Consider the following 22,813-nt stretch of genomic DNA (forward strand, 5'->3'; position numbering starts at 1 on the left):
AAGCCGCCAACAGGGTCCTGATCTTCAGCTGTGTCTTAAGTCAGGCATTAAACAATAAGAGTTTGAGGATGGGTTTGGTGACAAGGACGGCTCATTTGGTTACATCAAAGGGCCGATGTTACAGCATGAGGATTACAAATGCTCTGCTCACTAAACTCTGACCAAAAGCACCATTGTCACATGTAACACACAGTGTTTAATCAAGGAGAATTTGGTCCAGGAGGTTTTTCTCACGCAGGTGTGAACCCACTTTGGTTTGCTGACATGTGAAATCTTTGCAGCCGACCATTAGCAGTCCAACAACCAGCCAGTGTTTATGTACTCACAGATGGAGGGTGTATGTGTGCAGCATACTGCAAAGTTTCAAACTGGTAAAAACCAGCAGGGGTGTCAAATGTACGGCCCGCTGGCCACATCCGCCATACAATTATATCCAGCCCATGAGATAATTTCATATGTCAGTTATTGATAGCCCTGCTGAGAATCCATGCGGACGGGGGCGGGACTTTAATTTGATAGGAATGATACATAAAAAAAAACTCCCTTATGGCTGTTCGTACTGCACAAAGTAATTTACAGTACGATAAACAATTAACCTGCTGAACCCCAATGCCCCGTTACCGGAGACGAGAGGGAGAACATCTGGTTTAATGTGATGTACAGAGATCTGTTATTTAAACATAGACGTGTGTGGTATCCACGGGAACGTCAGAATCTCAGCTGAAAGCTCAAAAAACCATTTTAACGACCACCAAACAGCTGAAACAGCAAACGATGAAAGAACAGGTAAACAGACTCTGCAAAAAGATGTAAACACAAAGTATGGCGCGTTCACCTGATGGCGTATACGTGGACACACCATCAGTGCTGACGTCTCACAGATTCTGATGTTGCAACCTCATTTCTGCTGTTCAATTCCGAAGAAATTTCAACTTTCACAAATTCTGCCAAATAACAAAACACGTAGCTTTGTCTCTAATAAAACCTCAGTGAAAAACAAAGGTTTCTGCTTTTCACTTTCTACCATAAAAATCTATTTTTTAAGACTTAAGTTAAAATCTAATGGACAGTATCGAAAATGGGCTAGCAGAACTTTTTCTGCAATTTTACATATTTATTTCTTACAGTTTAAGTCCAAAGAGTTGCACTGACAGATTTCTTTCTTTGTCACAGCAAAGAACGAAATCAATTAAACACATAACTGGCCCACTTAAGGTCAAAGTTTGCTGTAAAATGAGTTTGACACCCCTGGCATAAAGCCTTAAATCATGTGAAGAGGCCTTATGGTCTCTGAATGAACCAACAGGTGCAGATAACATATAGCGTTAGCTTAGCATGGATTTCAGGGCAGTTTGTTGGCCCAGGAAATGTTGGACATTGGACTGGAGAGTGGAAAGGCTTTGTTGTTTAGTACCAGGTGTCCAGTGTCATTGCACTCCCTGCTCTTCATTCACCAACACGTTAAGACACCTGCCATCAATGCCTGTGTACAGCTCCTAGCTCCAGCTTAACACCATGACAACAAAGCTGTTCCTAAATCAGAAACATTTATCATCTATCATCTAAAAACAGAGGGAAGTGTTTCCACACCAGTTGTTTCATCAGTGATAAAAAGTATAATCAGTCAATCAATTTCCTGGTTTGTATGAGAGGCTGAATTGGACTTGGAAACTACATTGTCTCCTCGCTGGAGGCCAGCCTCTTGACTTTAGCTGTATGAGTTCATGCACAGTCTGACTGAAGGTGCATGTTTTTAGGTTATCGTGCAGTCAAGAGACCGAAGCGTCTCAGACGTCACAGACAGTCCGATGTGTCACCGACTGACCCAACGCTGTTGCAGTGTGTTGATGCACCGTGTGTACCTGCCTTCCTGCATGTTTGCTGTGTATATTTGAGCGCTTTTCCAGTGAGCAGTGAGAGATGACAGCTCCAGCCAGAGCCACTCTCCTGCTGAGAAACGTCGTTTGACGTGACGCTTGAGAAAGGCTGAGGTCCTGGTTAGGAGCTGCTTGTGGATAAAACGTCTGTTTTCTGAGAGTCGAACTCAGACTCATCATCACCGCTTTGCTTTTTTCAGTCAAACTTTCATTTAAAAAGTTCGGCACATGAAGCAAATATTATCACCAAATCACATCTGAACAATAATAATTAGCTTTGTTGGGTGAAATCGAGTTTTGATTTGACCTGTTTAAACTGAAAAACCAATCAAAGACTCGGTAATTTTCCCTTCTGTGATTCTGAGTTTTCACTCCCGTTTTTGTCCTTTTTTTTTTTTTTTTTTTTAACATTTCTTTCTTTCCTTGATTGAATTTCTGGATTTCTTTTTTTTTTTTTTTTATCTCTTTACATTTTTTGCTTCTCCTACTTTCTATTTTTGTTATTTTTACTCTCTTTCATTCTTTGGTGCTTTTGTTCTGGAATTTTGTCTTTTATTTCATTTCTGTCTTTTTTCCTTTTTTATCCTGAATCTTGAATTTTTCCTGAATTTTCTTTTATTCTTTTTGCTCTTTCACCTTGTTTCCTTTTGCTTTTGCTTGCTTTTTTCCTGTTTCTTTCCTCCTTTTTACTTTTCTCGTCTTTTGTCTTTACTTCTCGTCCTTCCTTCTTCTCGATGTCCTTCTTTGCGTTTTAGTTGCTGTGGCCCTGAGGAACCAGAAGATCAAGATGAGCAGCGGTGTCGGGCAGATCACCAAGGTCGCCAATTCTGTTTCCATCCCTGCGCTGAGTCAGCTGACCATATGCTTCGAGGTGGAGCGCACCAGCCTGAAACAGGTCTGGATAAACGTCACTTTTTGATTTGACTAAACTCCATCTGGTCATTTATTTCTTTATTTCATTAACTTTTTTTTACAGCTTCAGTCTTAAGTAAGTCAAATCATAAGAAAATAGACCCATTTAGGGGCTTTAAATTATTTAATTTATACGCACATGTGTGTTATTCATCCCACCAGAGCAAGTTTGTGTTAGCTATTGTTCTTGTTCCCTGAACAGAAAGAATGGATCTTCACTTACTCCAATGACAGCAGCGCCATGTTGCTGAGTCTTGGTTCCGATGGAACGGGGATGAAGATGGTGGTTGATGGAGTGGTCTGTCCAATAGACAACATCATCTTACCATCTGACTTCACTAACTCCATGAAGTCCTTCTGTGTCCTCTGGACATCATCAAATGGACGTGTGGCTGTTTACTTCAATGGGAACTACTTGGCCAAGACCTGCTCCAGCTCCACCGGACACTCCGTGCAGGCTGGGGGAGAATTCCGGATAGGAAGTAAGCTCCAATACGAGTTGTATGTTTTTGATGCATTTTGTTAGACGTGCACGTAAAGTGTCAAACCACTTTAAAGACATTCTGCAGAGAAACTTCACCACCCGGTAATCACAGGTTTGGGGATCTGCGGGATTATGAGATGTGAAACTGTGTGCATTAAAGGATAAAATGGATGAAAGACACTCGTAGACAGAATATTAAAGCAAAAAAAAACAAAAACCTGGAATGCTGATTCTCTGCGTGACATTTCATGGCGCCCTGTGCTGTCACATACAGTAACCTTGGTTTGATAAGTGATGCAGTCACTTCTGTTAGTAAGCGGGAAAGTCTCAAGCCCTGCTCTATGGTGCTGAGCTCATTACTAACCCGCTTCTACCTAAGCAGACATTGATGTAACTGCATACTTTGAGGATGTAGAATTATTATTGTGCTCTTAGAGGAAAATAAATTAATACATTTCTGCAATGCTCAGTGCTGTTTTTCTGGGATTTGTTCAGGTCAGCAGCAGAGCTTCGATGGGAACATCTACAACCTGCGGCTGTGGAATTACGCCATGTCCATTCAGGAGCTCGGCGCATTAAAGTGTGACCACGTGGGGAATGTCATCGACTGGGACAACAGCTACTGGACCATCCCGGCCTCTCTGGCCCAGACGAACACCTCGCTCAGCTGCAGTGAGTACAGGAAAGAAATCAAAATGTGATTAAACAAGCACGATGGCGGGAACAGGAGGGTGTGCTGCATGGGCTGTGATAGAGCCACGTGTGTTGCAGGTCAGGGGTGTCACACTGACCTGCCAGGAGGCCTGAACTGGGTCACTGGATGGAAATGTGCAAAAAGGAGAGAACTTTTTTATTCGACTTTTTTACTGCATGAGCACCGATCAGAAAGTTTGTTTCTCTGCACATCCAGCTGCTAATCTTAGATCACTCCCTGGTAGTCCAGTCTGACACTTCGCCATCTAAACAGACCTCGAACACGATCAAAATTTTTAATGACGGATCAATGCCAGGATCGGAACATTCTGAGCCCCACAGCAATGAGTGAGAGCAGGAGCACGATCGCCATGTTTTTAAATCATTTATTGGCTGTTCTGCGATGAATGAGACCCCTGAGGTATCTGCGCACACAGCACTCTTACTGTGAAGGAGATTTTTGGCTGCACCGACACATCGCCATCTTCAGTCACGATCTAAACCGCTTGGCAGATTCTCTGCATCGTTGCCCACTTCCCGAAAAATAAAACCGAAGTTGAATGATGACCAGTTTGACACTTTTAGAGAGATCCCGCAGCCATCACAGAGGGACTCTAAGAATAGCAGCGGCGCTAAAAGCAGGCACATTTAAATGAGGCTTTTCATTTGCATCGAGCGTTCCCGTAAGCTTCTGCTCACACCTCGTGTTTCACACTAGGAAGCATTGTGTTTCAAGTCAACCGGGCTGCGTCACCGCGGTGGCGTCCGACCCAGAGGTCTGAATCATTGTCAGCATTACATTACCCACAGCCTGCCACAACACACAGAAAAAAGGCGGTTAAATCGAGAAGCCACGCTGACACGTTTCTTTGATTTACAACATTAGACTGAGCAAATGTGGAAAAGCTGAAACACGAAGAAGAAACTAAAAAACTCAAACTCTGTTCTTTAGCTGGAACCAGCGGTCCACACAGAGGAGTCAGGAAGAGCCGAGAGACGTTCTAACACATCATATTTGCTGAGTGTGCACACTAAACGTTGCCATGAAAACATTTTTCTTCCCATTTACTGTGGCACCAAGAAGTCGCATGTCTCTCCCACACACACACACCTCCAGGTACTCTTCAGTCAGCACTTCAGTCTGTTTGCTATCAGCGTGGAAAATTAGAACCAGACTTCAGCCAAATTCTGGTAGATTTTAGCTGCGCCTGGTGACTTAATCAGCTCCAGCAACCTGTTTGGCTGCTGATCAGAAATCGCTGTGATTCCTGCTCTGGTCCACAAACCCACTTGGCTGGTGAAACACACAGACACAGATGTGTGCTACTGTACCGCTCCGAATGGAGGCATGTACATTTAAATGACTCAGTTATTAAAGATTTCTCACTGTTTTTATTAACATGTTTTGCACACATACACACACCCACTGGTACAAACCTGCGTGTACATTTGTGTTTGTGTGTGTGCGCGCGTGTGCGCGCACCGACAGTGCAGTACCTCCTAGTTAAAGCTTTGTAAACGAGCGTATAGCCACAGGAGGTTAGCCACAGCGGTTTTAGTGAAATTCCAGCCAACACTGTACCCACTGAAGAAAGAGCCTTCTGTGTGTGTGTGTGTGTGTGTGTGTGTGTGTGTGTGTGTGTGTGCATGCCTGTTTACCTCTGAGACTTGTGGTGGTTTTTTAGAAATGCATGATTCTGCACTAACCTTCCATATTGTCCTGCGCTTACAGTAAGAAGCTGACATTATCTTTTCCGGGGGGTGGGGGCATTCACTTTAGCTGTACCTGAAACTTTATCTGTGAGATCCACACATACAGAGACTTTATAGACCGAGACATGAGTGAGGTTTTTCATGTTACAGCTTTGACATGGTGCAGCACACAGTGCACAACAAGCTTCAGAGCGACATCAACAACAAGTGTTTAAGACTGCAGGCATTTCCATTTTGGGTAACCTCCACACATCTGCAGACACGCACTTTTGATTTTGAGGGATCTGCCTAATTCCTGGAGCTTCAGACCACCTACGCTGGTTTGACTGATGTGCTGAAGATTAAACGCTGCCTGAGTGACTGATGACTTACTTTCTGTCTTTTGTTTATTAAGTGTGTCAACCTCACATTTGCATTTACAGATCTCTCCAATGATTCTTGCCTGTATTGTTTTGGAACTCATGCCCACTAACCTGTCCCTCTCTTCACAGTTTGCTACCCTCATTGTATTCACTTAACAACTACTGCGCCAGCTAGTGGTGAGTGCTGCTAACACCTTGTGTGCACCTGTGTGAGTGTGAGTTTATGTGTGTGTTGGCTTGTGCTAATGCATGAACTGGGATATGTAACGGTCTCCTTTTATCATTCTAATACGGTAGCCTTTGGATTCATGTTTCTTTAATGTAGAAAAATCAGCAAAACATAATCACAAAACAAAAGATCTTCCCCAGCAGCAGTTATTTAAAGGTTCTGTATATATTATTCTCAGATTATTATAGGTTCAGATTATCAGCTGTGTATGAAAGCTGTAGATTATGCTCTGTGGCATCTTCCATCAATTTCCGGATGCACTTTGAAGCCTTGACTTTACCAGGGTGTTTTTTTGGCCTGTATTAAAGCAATCCGCATCCATATACTGTACAGATGCAACACGCATCTCTTCTCTGTGCATTAAATACTGTCATAACCCTGCAGCCGAATCATCCAGCGATACAGAAATGCATTGTTAGATAAACTAAACACTTTTTTTCATTTCATCATCAGTATCCACAGGTTCCCAGGATTAAAACACCATTAAAGTCTCTTCTTTCACATATTATAAATTAAACATCAGTAATCGTATCATATCAACTCATAATGAAAGTAACTTTTGCTCGTATCCCTAGATGATCACATTTGCTGCAGCTGGCCTTCCGCATTTTGCTCAGCAGCAATCGCAGCAGAATTATTAATAAATAAACATGACATGAACTTAATTGGTCCCTGCAGGGAAACTGGATAATTGCAGCAGGAGGAAACACAAACAGAGGATTAGTCTGGAGAATAAAATGTGTTGGGAGTCATTCGCAGATGTCTGCTGCTCGGAGATTAGAAATGATTTGATGTCACACTCATTCACAGGTTTGTGTAGCAGAGGTTCAAATGCAGGTCACAGCTTGTGCGAATGGATTCAGATACACATAAATGCCATTTACACAGAAGCAGTAACAGCAGTGGGAAGGTTTGGAAAAGTCTGAAAAAGCCCTGGAATCTTTTTAATTTCATTCGCTGTCATTCATTGAAGAAAAATGTGATGCGTCTTTAGATTTTTGGACAAAACAAGCAAATATTTTACATTTTTGCTTAAAAACTGAATAATTATTGAGCTCCAGATTTTAAATCATCTGTCCTTATTTGGTGGTGATCCAGCTGTTTGCAGTGACCTCTCTGTTAATGTCTTTACTATTATTAAGTTTAATTAATGTTCAGGAATTTCAGTTATGTGATCTTTAATTGTCATTGAATTAGACATTTTTGAGGCGAGTCAGGAATAATTGATTGTTCTGTATTGATAAAGCTTATTGATAATTAATAAATAATAATTAGGTGTATACACTAAAAACTGTTTGTGAACTCCCAGAGAGACACAGTTCCACACAAAGCTGTGTTTTATTATTTAAATAAATAATCATTTAAAATGAGTTCTTAGAAGTGAAAGTGGCCCTGGCCGCCCGTTGACCCCCCGCCTCCGTGTTCTTCATTTAATTTATTATATAGTTAAAAAGCGCTTTGTATGTGCTTGGAAAGAAAAAGTTCATTCCATGAAGTGGAATGAAGCAGTTAGATTTACATCATACTCTCATACTTGGTCCAGTATGTTGGGGAAATGAAATTAGTCCTTCAAACAGGTCTCAAAACGTCTTTGTGTAACAGAGGACAGCGTGCAGTAATGCTGGCCGTGCACACTGTCCAGAGAGGGAACACTGAGAGTCACTGAGCATTGGAGTGTTAGTGTTTCTGATCAGCAGCCACAGTTTAAGGATTAACTGAGCGAACTGTTGTGTTTTAGTCTGAGCCCGATGGAGATGCACAGGAAAGGATCAGAGCAGACATGTGAGGTCCCATCTGAAGGTCGCAGAGCTCTTAAACACGCAGGCTTCAATCTAATATTTGCATGTTTGGCTAACGAGCTAAAGGTATTAAGAAAAAAAAGTCTCAACCATCTTTGCTGAGCTGTAAGCAAACGAACAGTTTTTTAGACACGCTGCTAAAACTAAACGGTCCTCTGTAATGATGTTTTCACTGACTGTGTGCTCACTTCTGAGGGTACAGTTTGTTGGTGCCCATCCTATTCAGATGAACAGTTCACCCTGAATTATATTTTTGTGTTGTAGCATGTTTTCTTCCACTTTAGGAGGAGGGTTCATATAGCCTTTAGTATGTGGCCAGTGCTGGTGGACACAGAGTGCTGGATTTACCTGCCAGAGCTTCAGTGGACTTTGATTTTGTGTGGTTTTCATCACCATTTGATGATGTCATCTTTGGCTTTGCCTTTTTTTTACCTGCGTTTTTCCCGTGTTTCTTTTCTTTTCTACTTTTTAGCTGTACTGTCAGTGACAATAGCAATGAAGAAATACACTCAAAGGCAATAAACTGCCATCACCATCTCTACTTCATACCTTAAGCGACTTCTACAAGATATCTCTGTCATGTGTAGAAATGGATAAGGTGGACCCAGAATGCAGACTTGGAGGATGCAGTGGAAATACCAAAGCTAACCTTTAAATCCAGGCTGCAATCCTAGAAATCCAAGAAATCCTAGTAACAAGTGACAGAAAAAAAACAAAGTCTGTGTATCAAGTGGGAGAAATGTATGTCTGATATCTATCTACCTATCTACCTATCTATCTACCTATCTATCTACCTATCTATCCATCCATCCATCTATCTAAAAACTTTATAATGAAACAAAAACTGGATGATCTGTCCTTTGAAGCATAAAAATGGTGACTGTTAAACTAAAACTAAATATTTTGTATTAATGATGTCTGCGGGGACGCTTTTGTTCCAAGTACACTTCACACTCGTTTATGTCTCCCCGGAGAAAAGTGCTGTTGATTTTGTTTACCTGAAAAGGCTCTTTCCTTTTTTATGAGCCTAGCAGAGAGCCGCTGGCCAAACCAGGTTTATGTGGCTCTCTGGTCTGTTAATGAGGCCAGTGGTGATGGAGGCTATGTGCTCATACAGTTTATATTGTACATGCATGTGCATGTGTGTGTGTTTGCACGTCAGCTTGCCTTTCATCTCCTATTGATGCCGGGGGGGGGGGGGGCAGACACCTACAAGCTGCTAATCGTGTTGCTACAAGGACTTATTCACGGAGTGGTTTTCTTTTAATTTGACACAGTGGACCGTATGTTTTATGGCCTGAAAATAATGCACATTAATTTAGAAGTGCAGTGTGGATGGTTCCTGTGAACAGGCAAAAGCAAAGCTATGTGTATTCATTGGGGAAATATTCAGAAACAAAACACGGCTTCATATGAGAGCTGTTCTACAGGATGCCTTGAAGTCATCTGCCATCCTGCCAGACCGCAGAGAGAGAATTTAAATCTCGGTTCATCTTTGCCAGCTCAGAGAGGAACATGGGTTTTTTTTCCCAAGTAAAATCCAGCCAGGCACTCACATGGAAAAGCTTCAACGAGCTGAATATTGGTTAACATGCCACAGTGTTATTACAAGTGTCAACTGCTGGTTTATATGAAAATGCTGCACAGTATTACTTTAACCGCATCTGGCGCCCATAAATATGGACAAACAGCTCTCGAGTATAAACATGTTTTCCACTTATCACGGTGAGTTATGGTGCGCTGTCCTGTGCCGAGTCATCATATTAATTACAGTTCATGAGCTACTGTCAGCACGGCGACGCCCTGATGAAGCCATACGGGGCGAACATAAGCGCCTTTGCTGACAACGAAAGGAAATTTGCATTTTGAGCTGCTATGAGAACAGATCGCTTGTGTTTTTGTTTGTCTCAAATTCAGATATGCTTCATGTGGACAATTGATTAAGCGTCGCTGAAAAAATAACTGTGAATCTCTTCGTGCTTTTTCCTGTCATATATTTTGACAATAATGGCAAAGCAATTTAGTTGTCTAGCAAGTTAAATTAAAGCTCATTACCAGTGACAACTTTCTTCATCTGCCTCCACTCTTTCTGGCCCAACACTTTGTGCTGTTAACGGGCTTGGCATACCTGCTTATCAGCACGATGCTGCTTTTAATCTCCAATCACAACATCCTGCACAGAGACAAGAGGAGAATCAGAAAACAGAACAAGAGGCAAAAGTCAAAATAAAATATAGGACATGGACACGATCACTGTCAGCACAGTTAGTGCTGAAGAACATTTGCACACCTCAGAGGAGCCAGGATTTTATCTTCTCTCTTAGATTCACGTGATGGAAAAAGAAAGTTGTTGGACTTTTGTGAAGATGTTCCACCTTTGATCCATGACGCTTAAGTTCTAAACAGAACGCATGTGGTGGTTGGCACACTATTATCAAATAACGAACCGAGGTGTGATAAAAGGCGTGGGTCATTGCCATCACTAGGGTTTTACGGGTGAAGCTGTCATGATCCTGGGTCCTTTTGACCCAGCATTTTGTGTTTTCTCTTCGATTTTGGTTCTGTTCTTCCTTTGTTTAGTGTTTACTCTGTTCTGCCCGTGTGTTCCTGTTTTATTGTGAAGGTCTGCGTCTTATGTGAGTGTTTTCAGTTTGCCTCCCTAGTCTCGTTATGTTAATCACTCCCAGCTGTGTTTCCCACCTGTGTGTAATCTCCCTGTGTTCTCTGAGTGTATTTAAGTTGTATTTTCTGTCTTAGTAATTGCTGGTTCGTCTGTGTTGTTTCCCCTTGGTCTCCCTGCGTCTTCCCATTTGTAGTTCTCCGGACCTCCCTGCATCCTCGTTCTGGTTTGTCTTATTAGTTTACCCAGTTTAGGTTTCCAGTTTCATGTTTTGTCGCCACCGCTGTTTGTACTTACCCACCCCTGTTAATAAACACTCACCTGCACCAGAGCTGCTGCCTTTTGGGTCCTTCCTACATTCCACACGGCTTGCCCCGGCAATCCGTGACAGAAGCCACTGTGAGACCTTGCCCCATCCTATCATGTCAGGATGGGGCAAGGTGTGGCTGCGTGATTTGCCACCCATATGGGCGTCATGGGAGTTTGCTGTTCTGATTCCTTGTTGTGGTCCAACACCGTGAAGAAAGAAGTTAAAATCTTAATAAAAAAGAATGAACAAAAATTTGCAGTCCAAACAGATGGCGGGTGGCATGAGCAGAGTTTGACATCCACAGTTCAGTTGTTGGTAGTCAGACACTGGAGACAGCACAGCCACATAACACATAAGAACAACTGCAAAATGAGACGGAGTACAATACGACGCAAAGCTGGAAAACGGAGACGGCTAAAGTACAGCTCATGAACGAAAGTTGTCTGATACTCGCATACTTGAAATAGGCAGTGGACATGTGAACATGAAGCCTGACTGGAGAGGGTCATGAGCTTAAGGTTTTCAGGGTTTTTGCTGTCTGTGGGAGATTTGGTTCTGTTAGGGTCATCAGGCTGGTCTTGGAGACAGGGTGAGGAGCTCAAACTAGAACTGCTCATTTTCATTTTACTGTAAGGGGATTTAGGCATCTGATCAGGATCTACTGATATGTGTGACATCCTCCCAAAGGAGGTTGATGTTTTTGGATGCATGGGCACCTAGACTAACTTGTTTAGTCTGCTGACTCCCAAACCTGAGCTTTGATGAGGTCTAGGACTGAAGTCAGGCTTTAAGTTCTGGCTCACGGTCCAGTTTCTGCCAAAGGTGTTGAAAAGGGGTGAGGTAACAGACTTGGTTCAGACAAACACCAAACTGGCAAAACTGCTGGTTTAGAGGAATACTGCTGTGAAGTAAAGTTTCCTTTCATTGGAGCTAACTTGTCCAAACCAACAAAAGTAGTCCAGACCAATAAGTGGGCTGTGGTATCCTGTTCCTAAAGAGCCCAATCTCCATCTCCCCCCATTTTCTTCCTCTCACTTCTGTACTGTGAAAAAGAGACCGTGGATTATCTGTCTGCTACAGTACACTGAGGAAAATAGAAAAGAGGTAATAGAAGCACACGGAGTAGAAAATGGGAGATTCGTTGTGCTGAGGTTGTGAAAAGAACAGGAAGGGGAGAAAATGTAAAAGCGAGGGCAGCACTGAAAAACCGAAGCAACATAAGAGAAGGTGACAGTCAGTCAGAGTGTTAGGTTAAAAAAGAGGACGAAGGGAGAGAGCTGGAGGTAGATTATGACTGGGCACAATCCTCAGCCCTCCTCACCTCTTTTGATCCTGTTATGGTTCAAAAATATTGGAGATGGACACCAGAGGAAAAACCCACAATAACAACACTGGTCCGGTCGGGTTGAGTCAAACGATGATTTAATGATCACACACGTGGGAGATGGACACTGTATGCAGACAGTCTCAGATCTCATCTCAAAAAACACATTTCCATAGTTTTATGAAATCAGGGTATTAGAACGCCCCCTCATGCGTAGTGACAGGTGTAATACAATCAATATTGACAATTTTATTTAACACAAAGAATAACATTGTCTCCTTCCCGAGGGCAGACGCTAACTGCCCCCCTTCTCCTGGAACCGTCTGTACCCTGCTGAGACACAACATGGCAACTACAAGGACTCTTTCATTTATTAAGACCATTAGTGTGTATTGCTCTAAATCAAGTATATAATATTAAATGAATATTGCTGGATCAGCTACTTCTACTTAAAACATATTAAAACATGACTAAGCACAAAATCACCAAGAATGACATCTTATAAGTGCTGTGTAAGCGCGTGCGGCCTTCCAAGCTCAAAGCCTTTGCCCTCCATAGATCAGCCAGACTCGCGCTGGCTGTAGCTTTTAACCTTTAATTACCTTGAGCACAACTCTAGAATGAGCAACAAACTGCAATGTGTATGGAATGATCATGGTTACATCTGCAATGGAAAATCATGTTATTATTCTGGTACCTGTAAGAAAGATCAAATTAAAGTTATCACCATCACTGTAATGCAAAGAATAATGTAAGATCAAAAACTTCAATTCATGCTTAATGCAAAGCTGGTTATATACTTCTAATGAACTAATAATGGCATATTAAAATATTAAATGATAATGAGAAAAACATCCCCTCCTTATTCTACAATTCCCTCTGTTGACCTCTGGAGAATCCAGAGGTCACAAACAGTTGTGTCCCTCCTTGGCCTACACATTCAGCTCCACATGCATCATTGGCATCATGGACATTGGAGTAATGACTCCAGGGTCCACTGCCCTCACAGACATACTTTTGAACATTCTTCTGGCACAAGGGATGAGACAACAACAAATAACCATAATACCCACCACAATAGACAAAGAAAACATGACCGAAGCGATGACCCCCTTCCACCGTCCGAACACTGAGGTCAGCCAGCCTTCTAACGGATTACCAAGGGCCATTCTATTCTGCACTCCCATTAACGAGGTCGGACCCACCTGCTTCGCTAGCCCCTCCAATCCGTCTCTGGTCAGGTTAGAGAGCCTCAGTACATTGTAATGAACATAATTAATCCTATCTACATTCTTATTTGGAGTCACTGGAAAGAAAGCAGAACGATTAGTTTTTCTAGGAAATTAACTTTAATTAACCCTTTTGGATCAACCCCCGCTATTTCCACCCCCAAAATTAAATACATAGATTGTTTGCGATGCCAATTCCCCAATGATAAAGTTAACGCGTTTCCAGAGGGGCTAAAATCCCTCTGTAGTTTAAGCCCGTTTTCTGATCCTGATTCTAACGGTTCCCAATTTTGCCCAGTGTAACCCCTTACCTGGTCCCAATTACGGCACCAGCTGTCATAAGGACGATTTCCCCTCTCCCAGTGCGTACTCACTGAATAATCCCAACAGACCCACACATTGTATCCCCTCCAAGCACTGCCGACGTCCCTGCAATTAACAACATCACACAGATCAAACGTAAAGGAAGTTGTGGAACCAATAACATAATCTAATTCTAAACCACCATATGTGCTGAGACACTCATCCTTTTTACCAGAGACCTCGCGCTTCACTCTTGCCCGCAACCTTAAATCACTATGGACCACGTGTGATGTACTTGGTGTATCAAACAACGCCGGACTGGCATGGCCTCCGTGCTCAGACTGGTTTCCCGGGTCGGTCTGCAACAAACAAATCAAAAAACAAATAGCCATGATTAGCAACATAGTTAACATCAAACTCATAATAATTTTGAACATTGTGATGGCTTTTGAGACTCTTTTTTCATCACCAGTGTCTAATTGTTGTGATGGCATGGTGGTATGTGAATGTTATGGTGTAGTAAAAAGTTCAAAGCCCTTTATCAGAGCCTCTCTCTTGTTTTAGGTGTTCAGTGTGATACCGCTCCTTTTCGTTGGCGCGGCGATCTCCTCCTTGGCTGCTCCTCTTTCTTTGACCTTCCGGGTAGACTACCGGTCGGTCCGTTGCACAGGTGTGAGGGATTATTGTGCCGCTCAATTTCACCTGCGTCGGGTTGAGATTGATCCTTCCTCACCAAGCCCTCGTGCGCAGCTGCGCACTGCGTCCAGTGATACCAGGTGTCGCCTTTCCCCTTCAGTTGGACCGCTGTCGCCGTCCGAGCCGATACCTCATATGGACCAGTCCAGCGGGGCTCCTTCCACTTTCGTTTGATGACTCTCAGCCACACTGTTTTCGCGTCCGGGACCTCTCCTTCTCCTGTGGGCCCCTTACAAGCCGCCTGTTTCGTGAAACTGGACACTAGCGCCTTTAGCTCGTTCCAGTAGTCTGCGTGGGACCGGTTCCCCTTTTTGTCCCGTTCACCCGAGCCCACCGTCCAAGGTGCCGGAAACTGTCTCCCGGTTTGCAGCTCGTATGGTGTAAAACCTGTGGATTGATTAACAGAACATCTTATGGTCATCAACGCAACCGGCAGGGCTGCGACCCAATTTAGCCCTGTTTGCGCGCAGATTTTTGCCAATTTGTTTTTCAAATTTAGGTTCATTCTTTCTACTTTCCCCTGAGACTGAGGATGATAGACCGTTCCAAATTTATGCTGGACGCCCAACATTTTTTCTACTTTTTCCAAATCTTGATTTTTAAAATGGGTTCCATTATCTGATCTAATTCTTTTCGGGAACCCATGACGGGGAATGTAATGATTGATTAAACACTTAATGACAGTCTTAGCATCCTCCTTTTTTGTAGCCCAGGCCTCTGGCCAGCCGGTCAAAGCGTCAACACACACTAGCAAATATCTTACACCGCCCGGCCCGGAATCAATCATATCAGTGAAATCAATAACAATCTCCTCTCCCGGCCTCTCAGGGGGCCGAAACTTACCCACTTCCGGTTTTACTGCTGGCTTAGGATTGTGTGCCCCACAGATTAAGCACATCCTGGCCTTCTCCCTTATCATTCCTCGCAGCTCAGGATGCCACCAATGACACAAATTTCTTTCCATCTGGGCTCTCCCCACGTGGGCAAGTCCGTGGGCTTCATCCACCTTCTGTTCTGCCATTTTGGCTGTCAGCACGGGGCGCCCGTCTGGCCCCCTCCACAAATGTCCATCCTGCCAGGCTCCTTTGTTTTTCCACACCCCCTTTTCCTCTGGGGATGCCTCCTCCTGGGCCCGTTTAACTTCCTCAATCAGGTCAACAGGTATCTCTTCTTCTGATGTTACCTGTATCATTTGTCTCTGTCCTTTGTAACCTGCGGCCTCCTTTGCGGCTTCGTCTGCTCTCTGGTTTCCTTTTTCCACCATACTGGTTCCTTGGGAGTGAGCTTTGCATTTTATAATGCTCACCTCCTCTGGGTCAGCCAAGGCCTTTTCCAGTTCCTCCATTTCATGTTTGTGGGAGATAGGTGCATTGGTTGCTGTTCTGAATCCTGCTCTTTTCCACTGAGGCAGCTCCACATGCGCTGCTCCAAACGCATATGCCGAATCGGTGTAGATGTTCACTCTCCTGTTCTTGGCTAGTCTCAAAGCTCGAGCTAAGGCTATCACTTCAGCTCTCTGGGCCGACTGCTTTCCCTCAATCCTTCCTGACTCTCTGACCTGATAATCTCCTCCTACTCTGCAGACCACCGCATACCCTGCTTTCAGTCCTCCTTCGTCTCGGTGGCAACATCCATCGGTGAACCAGTCCTCAGCTCCCGGTATGGGTTCGGCCTTCAGGTCCTCTCTAATCTTTTCCTCGATCTGTGCTCTTTTGGCGCAGTCATGTGGTTCCCCTACACCCATTAAATCTGCCATGTTAATTCCTTCATGTGTGAATGTCAAATTTGGGGCCTCTAAGACTTTGCTCAGTCTCTGTTGTGCCCGTGGTGACATACAAAATGCTTGTGAATTTACGTATGCCACTATGCTATGTGTAGTGAGTATTTTTAGTGGGTGTTCTCTCACTACATGTGCTGTTTTTTGGATAATTCTAGCAACCCCTGCTGCATGTTGTGTACATGTAGGATGCTTTGCTTCTGTTGGATGTAGTTTTACACTAACATACATGAGCACTTCTCTACCCCCCCCTTTTTTCTGAAACAACACTCCATTTACAATTGAGTTTGTTTCAGAAACATCTAAATAGAATGGCTCGTCATAATTGGGTGTGGCTAAATCTGAGGCCCTTGACAAATCCTGTTTTACCCTAATAAATGCGGCTTCAGCTTCAGGCGTCCAAGGCAACTCAGCCTTAAAGTTTCGAACACCAACTTGCTTCATTAGGGCCCTTAAAGGGGCAGTTTTTCCTGCATAATCCGGAATGAACTGCCTGCTGTAACCTGTTAAACCAAGAAAAGAAAGCATTTCTCTCACAGTTCGCGGTTTTGGGTGTGTCAAAATTTGGTCTCTGTGTGTGTTCATCAAACCCACTGATTTGTGTGCGATTACCCGGCCCAAAAAGGTCACTTCAGGGCGAACTAACTGCAGCTTGTCTTTACTTACTTTAAAGCCACATTCCGCCAACCTATTCAACACAACGAACGATGCCGCTGAACAATCCGCTGCTGACGGGGCTGCAATGAGAAGATCATCAACATATTGTATTAATGTACAATCATTAGGCAAATTACATGACGACAGGGCTTCTTTAAGCACCTGATTGAAAATGCCTGGAGAAAGTGCAAAGCCTTGTGGCAAACGTGTGTATCTGAGTTGTTGGCCTCTGTATGTGAATGAAAAAATGTCTCTGAGTGACTCATGCAGAGGAAGACAAAAGAATGCATTTGCCAGGTCAATGCATGTGAACCACTTTTGGTCACATGTGATAGCTGATAAAGCTGTGTACGGATTTGGTACCGGTGCAGTAGTAGAGAGCAATATTTCATTAATGGCTCTCAAATCATGTGCCATACGGTATTTTCCTGTTCCATGTTTCTCCACTGGTAGAATTGGTGTGTTCCACAGTGAGTGAGAGGGTTCTAACACCCCGGCCCTTAGCAGGCCTTCTATTGTTTCTGTAATTCCTGCCTCTGCTTCAGGCTTGTGTTTATACTGTGGTCTATTAATTGGTGTGTGTGACTTGAGCTGGAACAAGACAGGAGGACACTTAGCTAGGCCAACATCCGTGGGCCCTTTTGACCATAGACTGTCAGGCAGATTCGACAGTCCAGCAACTGCGTGAGGATGATCTACACACTCCTCACCATGTGTTTTTGAAATTTCTTTATGTTCCAAGATCACTATATCCTCACAGGCACAAGTTATGCGATAGGTTTTACAATTTGGAGCATAAGATAAGTTAGGAATTTGAGTTCTTTGCCACCCTGTGTCGTCCAGTGCTCGCCTGACCATTGGACCTAGATCACCTGCACCATGACCTTGGTGGACCGCCAATGTAATGTGAGGGGTTGAATTTTCTTCCACATTGTACCAAGGCAGTTGTTCATCAGTTAATTTCACAGCCGCGGCTACACCTCCTGGTCCGATGTAGATGTCATGTGTTTGCACATTCCACGTCTGACCTTCAAGATCAGATTGAAATAATTCACGATAGGTGTCGTCATTCTCTTTATCATAAAACAGGGTAACGTGGTAAGGGTCGCGCGGAGGGGAGTAAACTGCCAAGCTCATTATCCAGGGTCTCCACAGCTGAAATTGCCTCAGAACATCCTCTTCCACTAGTCTCCCCCAGTAGATATTGACTTTTGCTCTTTCACAGTCTTGAAGCAGATATTGAGTCTTTGAACTTGTTCCCAGGCACGGAAAATGCTGGCCCCCTGGCAGAGTCACAGATAATCCATCTGCTGAACATGTGATTGTGGCGCCCAACTTCACGAGCAGGTCCCTGCCCATAAGATTTACTGGCGCTTGCGATGACACCACATAGTTATGTTTCAAAGTCTGCTTGCCCAGCTTTGTCAAAGCTGGGTCAGTCACTGGCAGAGTTGTCGGGATCCCGGAAAAACCCACCACGTTCACTGTGTGGCAGGACAACGTTGCACTGTCTGGTGCAGCTCTCAAGGTTGAATATGTTGCTCCAGTGTCTACCAAGAAGGGCAATTCTGTCCCTTCTATAGTCATTAACAGCATGGGATCTGCCATCACCATACTGTTTGGTCCCTCCGGGTCCCTTCAGTACTGGTCCTCCCTCCAGTCAGCCACTGGATACTGCGTGGCTGGTGCTGCGCTCGGGTTTGGGGCCTGATATGCTCCCCACGAGCCATCTCTTGCTCTCGGAGCTCCACGTGCCTGGGATTGGTAGCCTCGTCTTTGATTGTTCTGACGACGTTCTGGGCAATTTCTGCTCCAATGACCCTCTGCTCCACACCTCCAACAGACATTCCAAGGCACACTGCTGAGATTCCCCGTGTCACGAGCTCTTTGTACTCCCCCCGCTGAGCCACCACGCCCTCTGTACGATCCACCGGTTCCCCAATTCCCTGTGGGTTGGTTCTGCCTTGGTGCATTGGCGGGCCATCCGTCATTAGTGCAGGGACCCGGGCCACTATCTGGCCATTCAGGCCCAGGACCAGGCTGGGTCGCAACTATCATAATTTTTTCTGTTTTTTCTTTTTCCTCTTTTTTCTTTTCGCTGGCTTTGTTTCTGGCCTCCACCAACTGTAGTTTGAGTAGAGACGCTTGTGCCTCCTCCAACTCTTTTTTCTGCTTGTTCGCCCTGTCCTGCTCCAGCTGCAAACGATGTGAGACGTGTCTTTCCCACTGCACCGAATCTGCTACGGCAAAATCTGGGTTTTTCTGTAGATCTTCTGTGACCTGGTTTGGCAGCCCTGCCAGCACCGCTGAGCGAAACCATGCCCGATGTTCACCTTCTCTACCCGGATGGGTACCTGTTTCTAACAACCACTGATCTCTGGCTTTTTCTAAAAACTCTCTAGGTGTGTTTTGGGGGTCCCAAATTATTTTAGGTATGGCTCCTGTATTAGGGGTTGGGTACTTTTCACGGACTGCGTCAGACAAAGCACATTGCACTTCATGATAAGGAAAATCATTTGCATGGCGAGTTGTGCAAGCTATAGCCTCTACATCTGCTAACCCACCACCGAGCATACACCGCGCAGAAATGGCGCGAAAATCGCCAATCGCAAGCTCCTCTCCTTCTGTTAGTCTGCCTAATTCACGCAACCACCTTGCTCCGCCTCCAGTTATAGGTGGAAGCTGTTTAACCAATGCCTCCAAATCTCTTACTTTGTATGCGCGGTACACTGGTTCATTTTTTGCACCAGCCACTAAAGGCAAATTATAATGAGTACCCGCAGCTTTTTCTGCTTTGGTCACAGTTTTACACTGTCCCAATTTTCCCTTGCCTTTTGAACTCTTAAAAATAGGCCTCCTCTGTCCCTGCTCTTTTTTCACCTGTCTTGACCTAAGATTCCTGGCTATACTTGGTTCTGACGCGACTCCTCCTCTGTCGTTATCTTCATCATCTTCTTCCTCCTCTGTGGTAGATGAATCATTGTCACTCTCCTCTTCTGCCATGCTTTTGGTCATTTTGTCCTTTACGGTCTTCAGTGTATTTAATACTTCCAATAGCCCTTGCGGGGCTTCCAGCATTCGTCCGAATACTTCTCCTGCCCATGTGTCTGACTTGGCCATTGCTTTGGAGTGTTTTGACCTGGTTTGGGCCTGCTCTTCTCTTGCTGGTGTTGGCAGTCCGATGAAAGCCGGTTGTGCCATCCTTTCCACCGGTGAAATCATTTCCTCGTTTGTTGGGGTCCAATCCGCTTCTCCAGTCTGGTCTGGCAGGCTCTCTCTTGATGCTTCGGCTTTTGGCCTGTCTCCTCTCTCATGTGAACTAGAAGGCAAAGGCAAGCCTTCCTCTGCGGCTGATGTTATCTCTTTCCCTTCCCCATTCAGGGACTGACATTTAACTGTCATAGGCCCTTTATTATGAAACACCCGTGGTGCTCTGGTGTATTCAACATCAGCTACTCCTCCCACGACCACTGCCGTCTGTCCATCGGGGCCTTGAACTTGTCCTCCTCTGAGGGTCATTACAGGCATGACATATTGTCGTCCTACGGCATTAGATGTTAATGTGGCCCAAGGAAGAATCTCTGCTGTGTGATACTTGTTAGCATCTCCTGGTTTTGGAATCCAGTTCTTCATTTGGTTTTCCAGCTTCTTATTTTGGTCTTTCAGTTGTTTCAAAGCCTCCATTATGCTTTCCATATCTTCTGTTTCAGGTGTGTCATCCTCCTCTATCCAGGAAGATGCTCCATTCCACAAGAACATCCACTTGCAACACTTTGCATGAGTTTGCTGTAGTTTCTTGATTTGTTGTTTAATCTTCCAGTTAATTGAACGTTTCTCTGCCTCGGCTTGTAGTTGTTCCAATTGCTGCTCACATCTCTCTCCTTCTATTTTGAGCACAAGACTTAGGGCTATTTTGTCATCCAGCCCTCTCTGTTGGGAAGCAATAAACTTGTTTAGCTCAGCTTCCATTGCTTTGGCTTCCTTCTCAGCTAACTTTGTTGATCCAGGGGAAGCTAAGCGAATAGCTTTTTTTAACTGTTGCTGCTGCTCCTTTAGAGGCTTATAGCCTCTGTGCCCAGTAGGTGTCGTGTTCGGGCCGTCAGCCATTATCCTAAAACACAAGCTTACCTCCCTTTTTTGTGACGTTTTACGGCTCCTCCTTCTGGATCACTCCGCAATGTCTGCCTGTTAGCTTTCAGAAATACTTTCGCTCCTCCCAGGGTCACTGTCTCCTTGTAATCTGCTTGGTAAGACACACAGCCAACGCAGTGTGTCAAGACTTAACCAAGCCTCTTTCATTATTCACTTTTAATAATTACTTTTCACTCTGTAACATAAATGTTATAAACTCATACACACTGCATGTTAACTTTGGGGCACAAAACAATAACACAGCTCAAATGCATTCACACAGCCTTAAATTTTTCACAGAAAATTGCTCCAAAGCAATATCATGTTTGCTCACAAACTAACAAATTCACTGTGTTGTTTACCGAGCGAGGGAGCAATGGACCAATTAAATCCAAACTCCTCAATAATTAGCTGTATAGCTCCCTCTACTTCAATGCCAAACCATAGTACTGTGATTAGCTTTATTGAAATCAAATCTATGTTTCAAAGCCTTTCAAACGCACACCCACACACACAATTTCAACCACGCACTCTCAAGCACACATTTGTCTCCTTTAAATCTACTAATCACTTGGAGACATCTCCACAGATAATTATATTATTTCCCAAGCAAACATATCAAAATCAAAACCGTCTAGTACCGACTCTATCATAGCCTGAGCAAAGTGGGCGGCCTCTGTGGGCTCCCAATTTGGATCATTTTCATGCTCAGTCATCTCCTTTAAGCCTTGAAATAAAAATAGGCAACGTTGTATATAGGCATTTAGCTCATGCAGCTCAATCTCGGACCACACTGTCATCTCATAAGGTGAAACACCTTCCTCAGTCACTATGTGACATTTGCAGGTCACCTCCAATTGGCCCTCCTCCTCTGCTATTTGTATGTTACAGGTTGCAAAATAAAGCACAGACATGTTTGCTTATTCTATTTAAACAACGATTTAACAGTATTAAATGGGACTGTTTAGTGCATGGGACACAATATAATCATTTATTGTTGAAGGGACAAATGTCAAAAGGGGTTCTAACAGGTCCACTTTATTGCGTGCTCATAAATTATTGTTACCTGGGTCACTCACCCAATGTGCTTTATTGTTTAAAATTATTAATTATGTCACGCTTATTAGTGGCTCATATTTATTTAAGGCCTATGTTTGAACTTGACAACAAAGGCAGAGCATCATTTCATCCTTTCAGGGTGAAACACTCCACTTTCTCTGTGTCATGGCAGCTCAGAAAACTTCATGAACTTTACTTATTTAAAGATATGACTTAAAATCAGTTGTGTTATCAGTATAAAATATTTAAGATTTAATTAAATTGTTTTCAATTGACTTACAGCAGCTTACTCTGATCTAGGAACACTCTCTTATGCTCCTCAAAAACTGAAGTTACTCAGTCTTAAATGCTTTTTACATTACATAAATCAACTGTGATTAACAAATAACGTTCTAGTGATTCCCACTTGGTTTAAAACATTCAAAAGTCTTCTAGGGACCTATTCTGATCATAACCTATGTGTTTGTAAGCTTGTTTGCATTTAACCCTCTGCACTCAAAGCATTTATTACACTTTATCAATCCGGACAGTCACGCCGAACGAAGCTTCTGACCTTCAAAGGCCGAGTGCCAACTCATTATAAGCACATTTGCAAGGTATGTCTGAAAATTATTTAAACCACTCTCTTTAAATCAGAA

At 43.8% G+C, this 22,813-nt stretch overlaps 2 protein-coding genes across 4 annotated transcripts in view; one reads left to right on the top strand and one right to left on the bottom strand.

The window, feature by feature from the left end:
- Positions 1 to 22,813, top strand: part of adgrg6 (adhesion G protein-coupled receptor G6) — a 104,988-nt gene that overhangs the window by 36,654 nt on the left and 45,521 nt on the right. For all 3 annotated transcript variants that reach the window (XM_080290086.1, XM_080290088.1, XM_080290087.1), the window contains 3 exons: positions 2,633 to 2,772; positions 2,992 to 3,271; positions 3,769 to 3,945. In XM_080290086.1, coding sequence (XP_080146212.1) covers positions 2,633 to 2,772; positions 2,992 to 3,271; positions 3,769 to 3,945 — 597 coding nt within the window. The remainder of the gene's footprint in view (positions 1 to 2,632; positions 2,773 to 2,991; positions 3,272 to 3,768; positions 3,946 to 22,813) is intronic.
- LOC145420660 (uncharacterized) lies at positions 14,287 to 16,574 on the bottom strand. The gene is made up of 2 exons (XM_080290089.1): positions 15,395 to 16,574; positions 14,287 to 14,938 (listed from the first exon to the last, which is right to left on the bottom strand). The coding sequence occupies exons 1-2, from the start codon at positions 16,557 to 16,559 to the stop codon at positions 14,424 to 14,426; spliced, it is 1,680 nt and encodes a 559-aa protein (XP_080146215.1). The 5' UTR covers positions 16,560 to 16,574; the 3' UTR covers positions 14,287 to 14,423.

The sequence above is a fragment of the Astatotilapia calliptera genome, chromosome 15, assembly GCF_964374335.1.
Source record: "Astatotilapia calliptera chromosome 15, fAstCal68.1, whole genome shotgun sequence".
In the NCBI taxonomy this organism is placed as follows: Eukaryota; Metazoa; Chordata; class Actinopteri; order Cichliformes; family Cichlidae; genus Astatotilapia; species Astatotilapia calliptera.

Excerpts from the sequence above, each read along its gene's own strand:
- LOC145420660 (XM_080290089.1), bottom strand. The coding sequence starts at position 16,559 with ATGTATGTTAGTGTAAAACTACATCCAACAGAAGCAAAGCATCCTACA. Across the intron at positions 14,939-15,394 it reads AGCAGTAAAACCGGAAGTGG|GTTTTACACCATACGAGCTG; the intron begins GTAAGTTTCGGC and ends ATCAATCCACAG.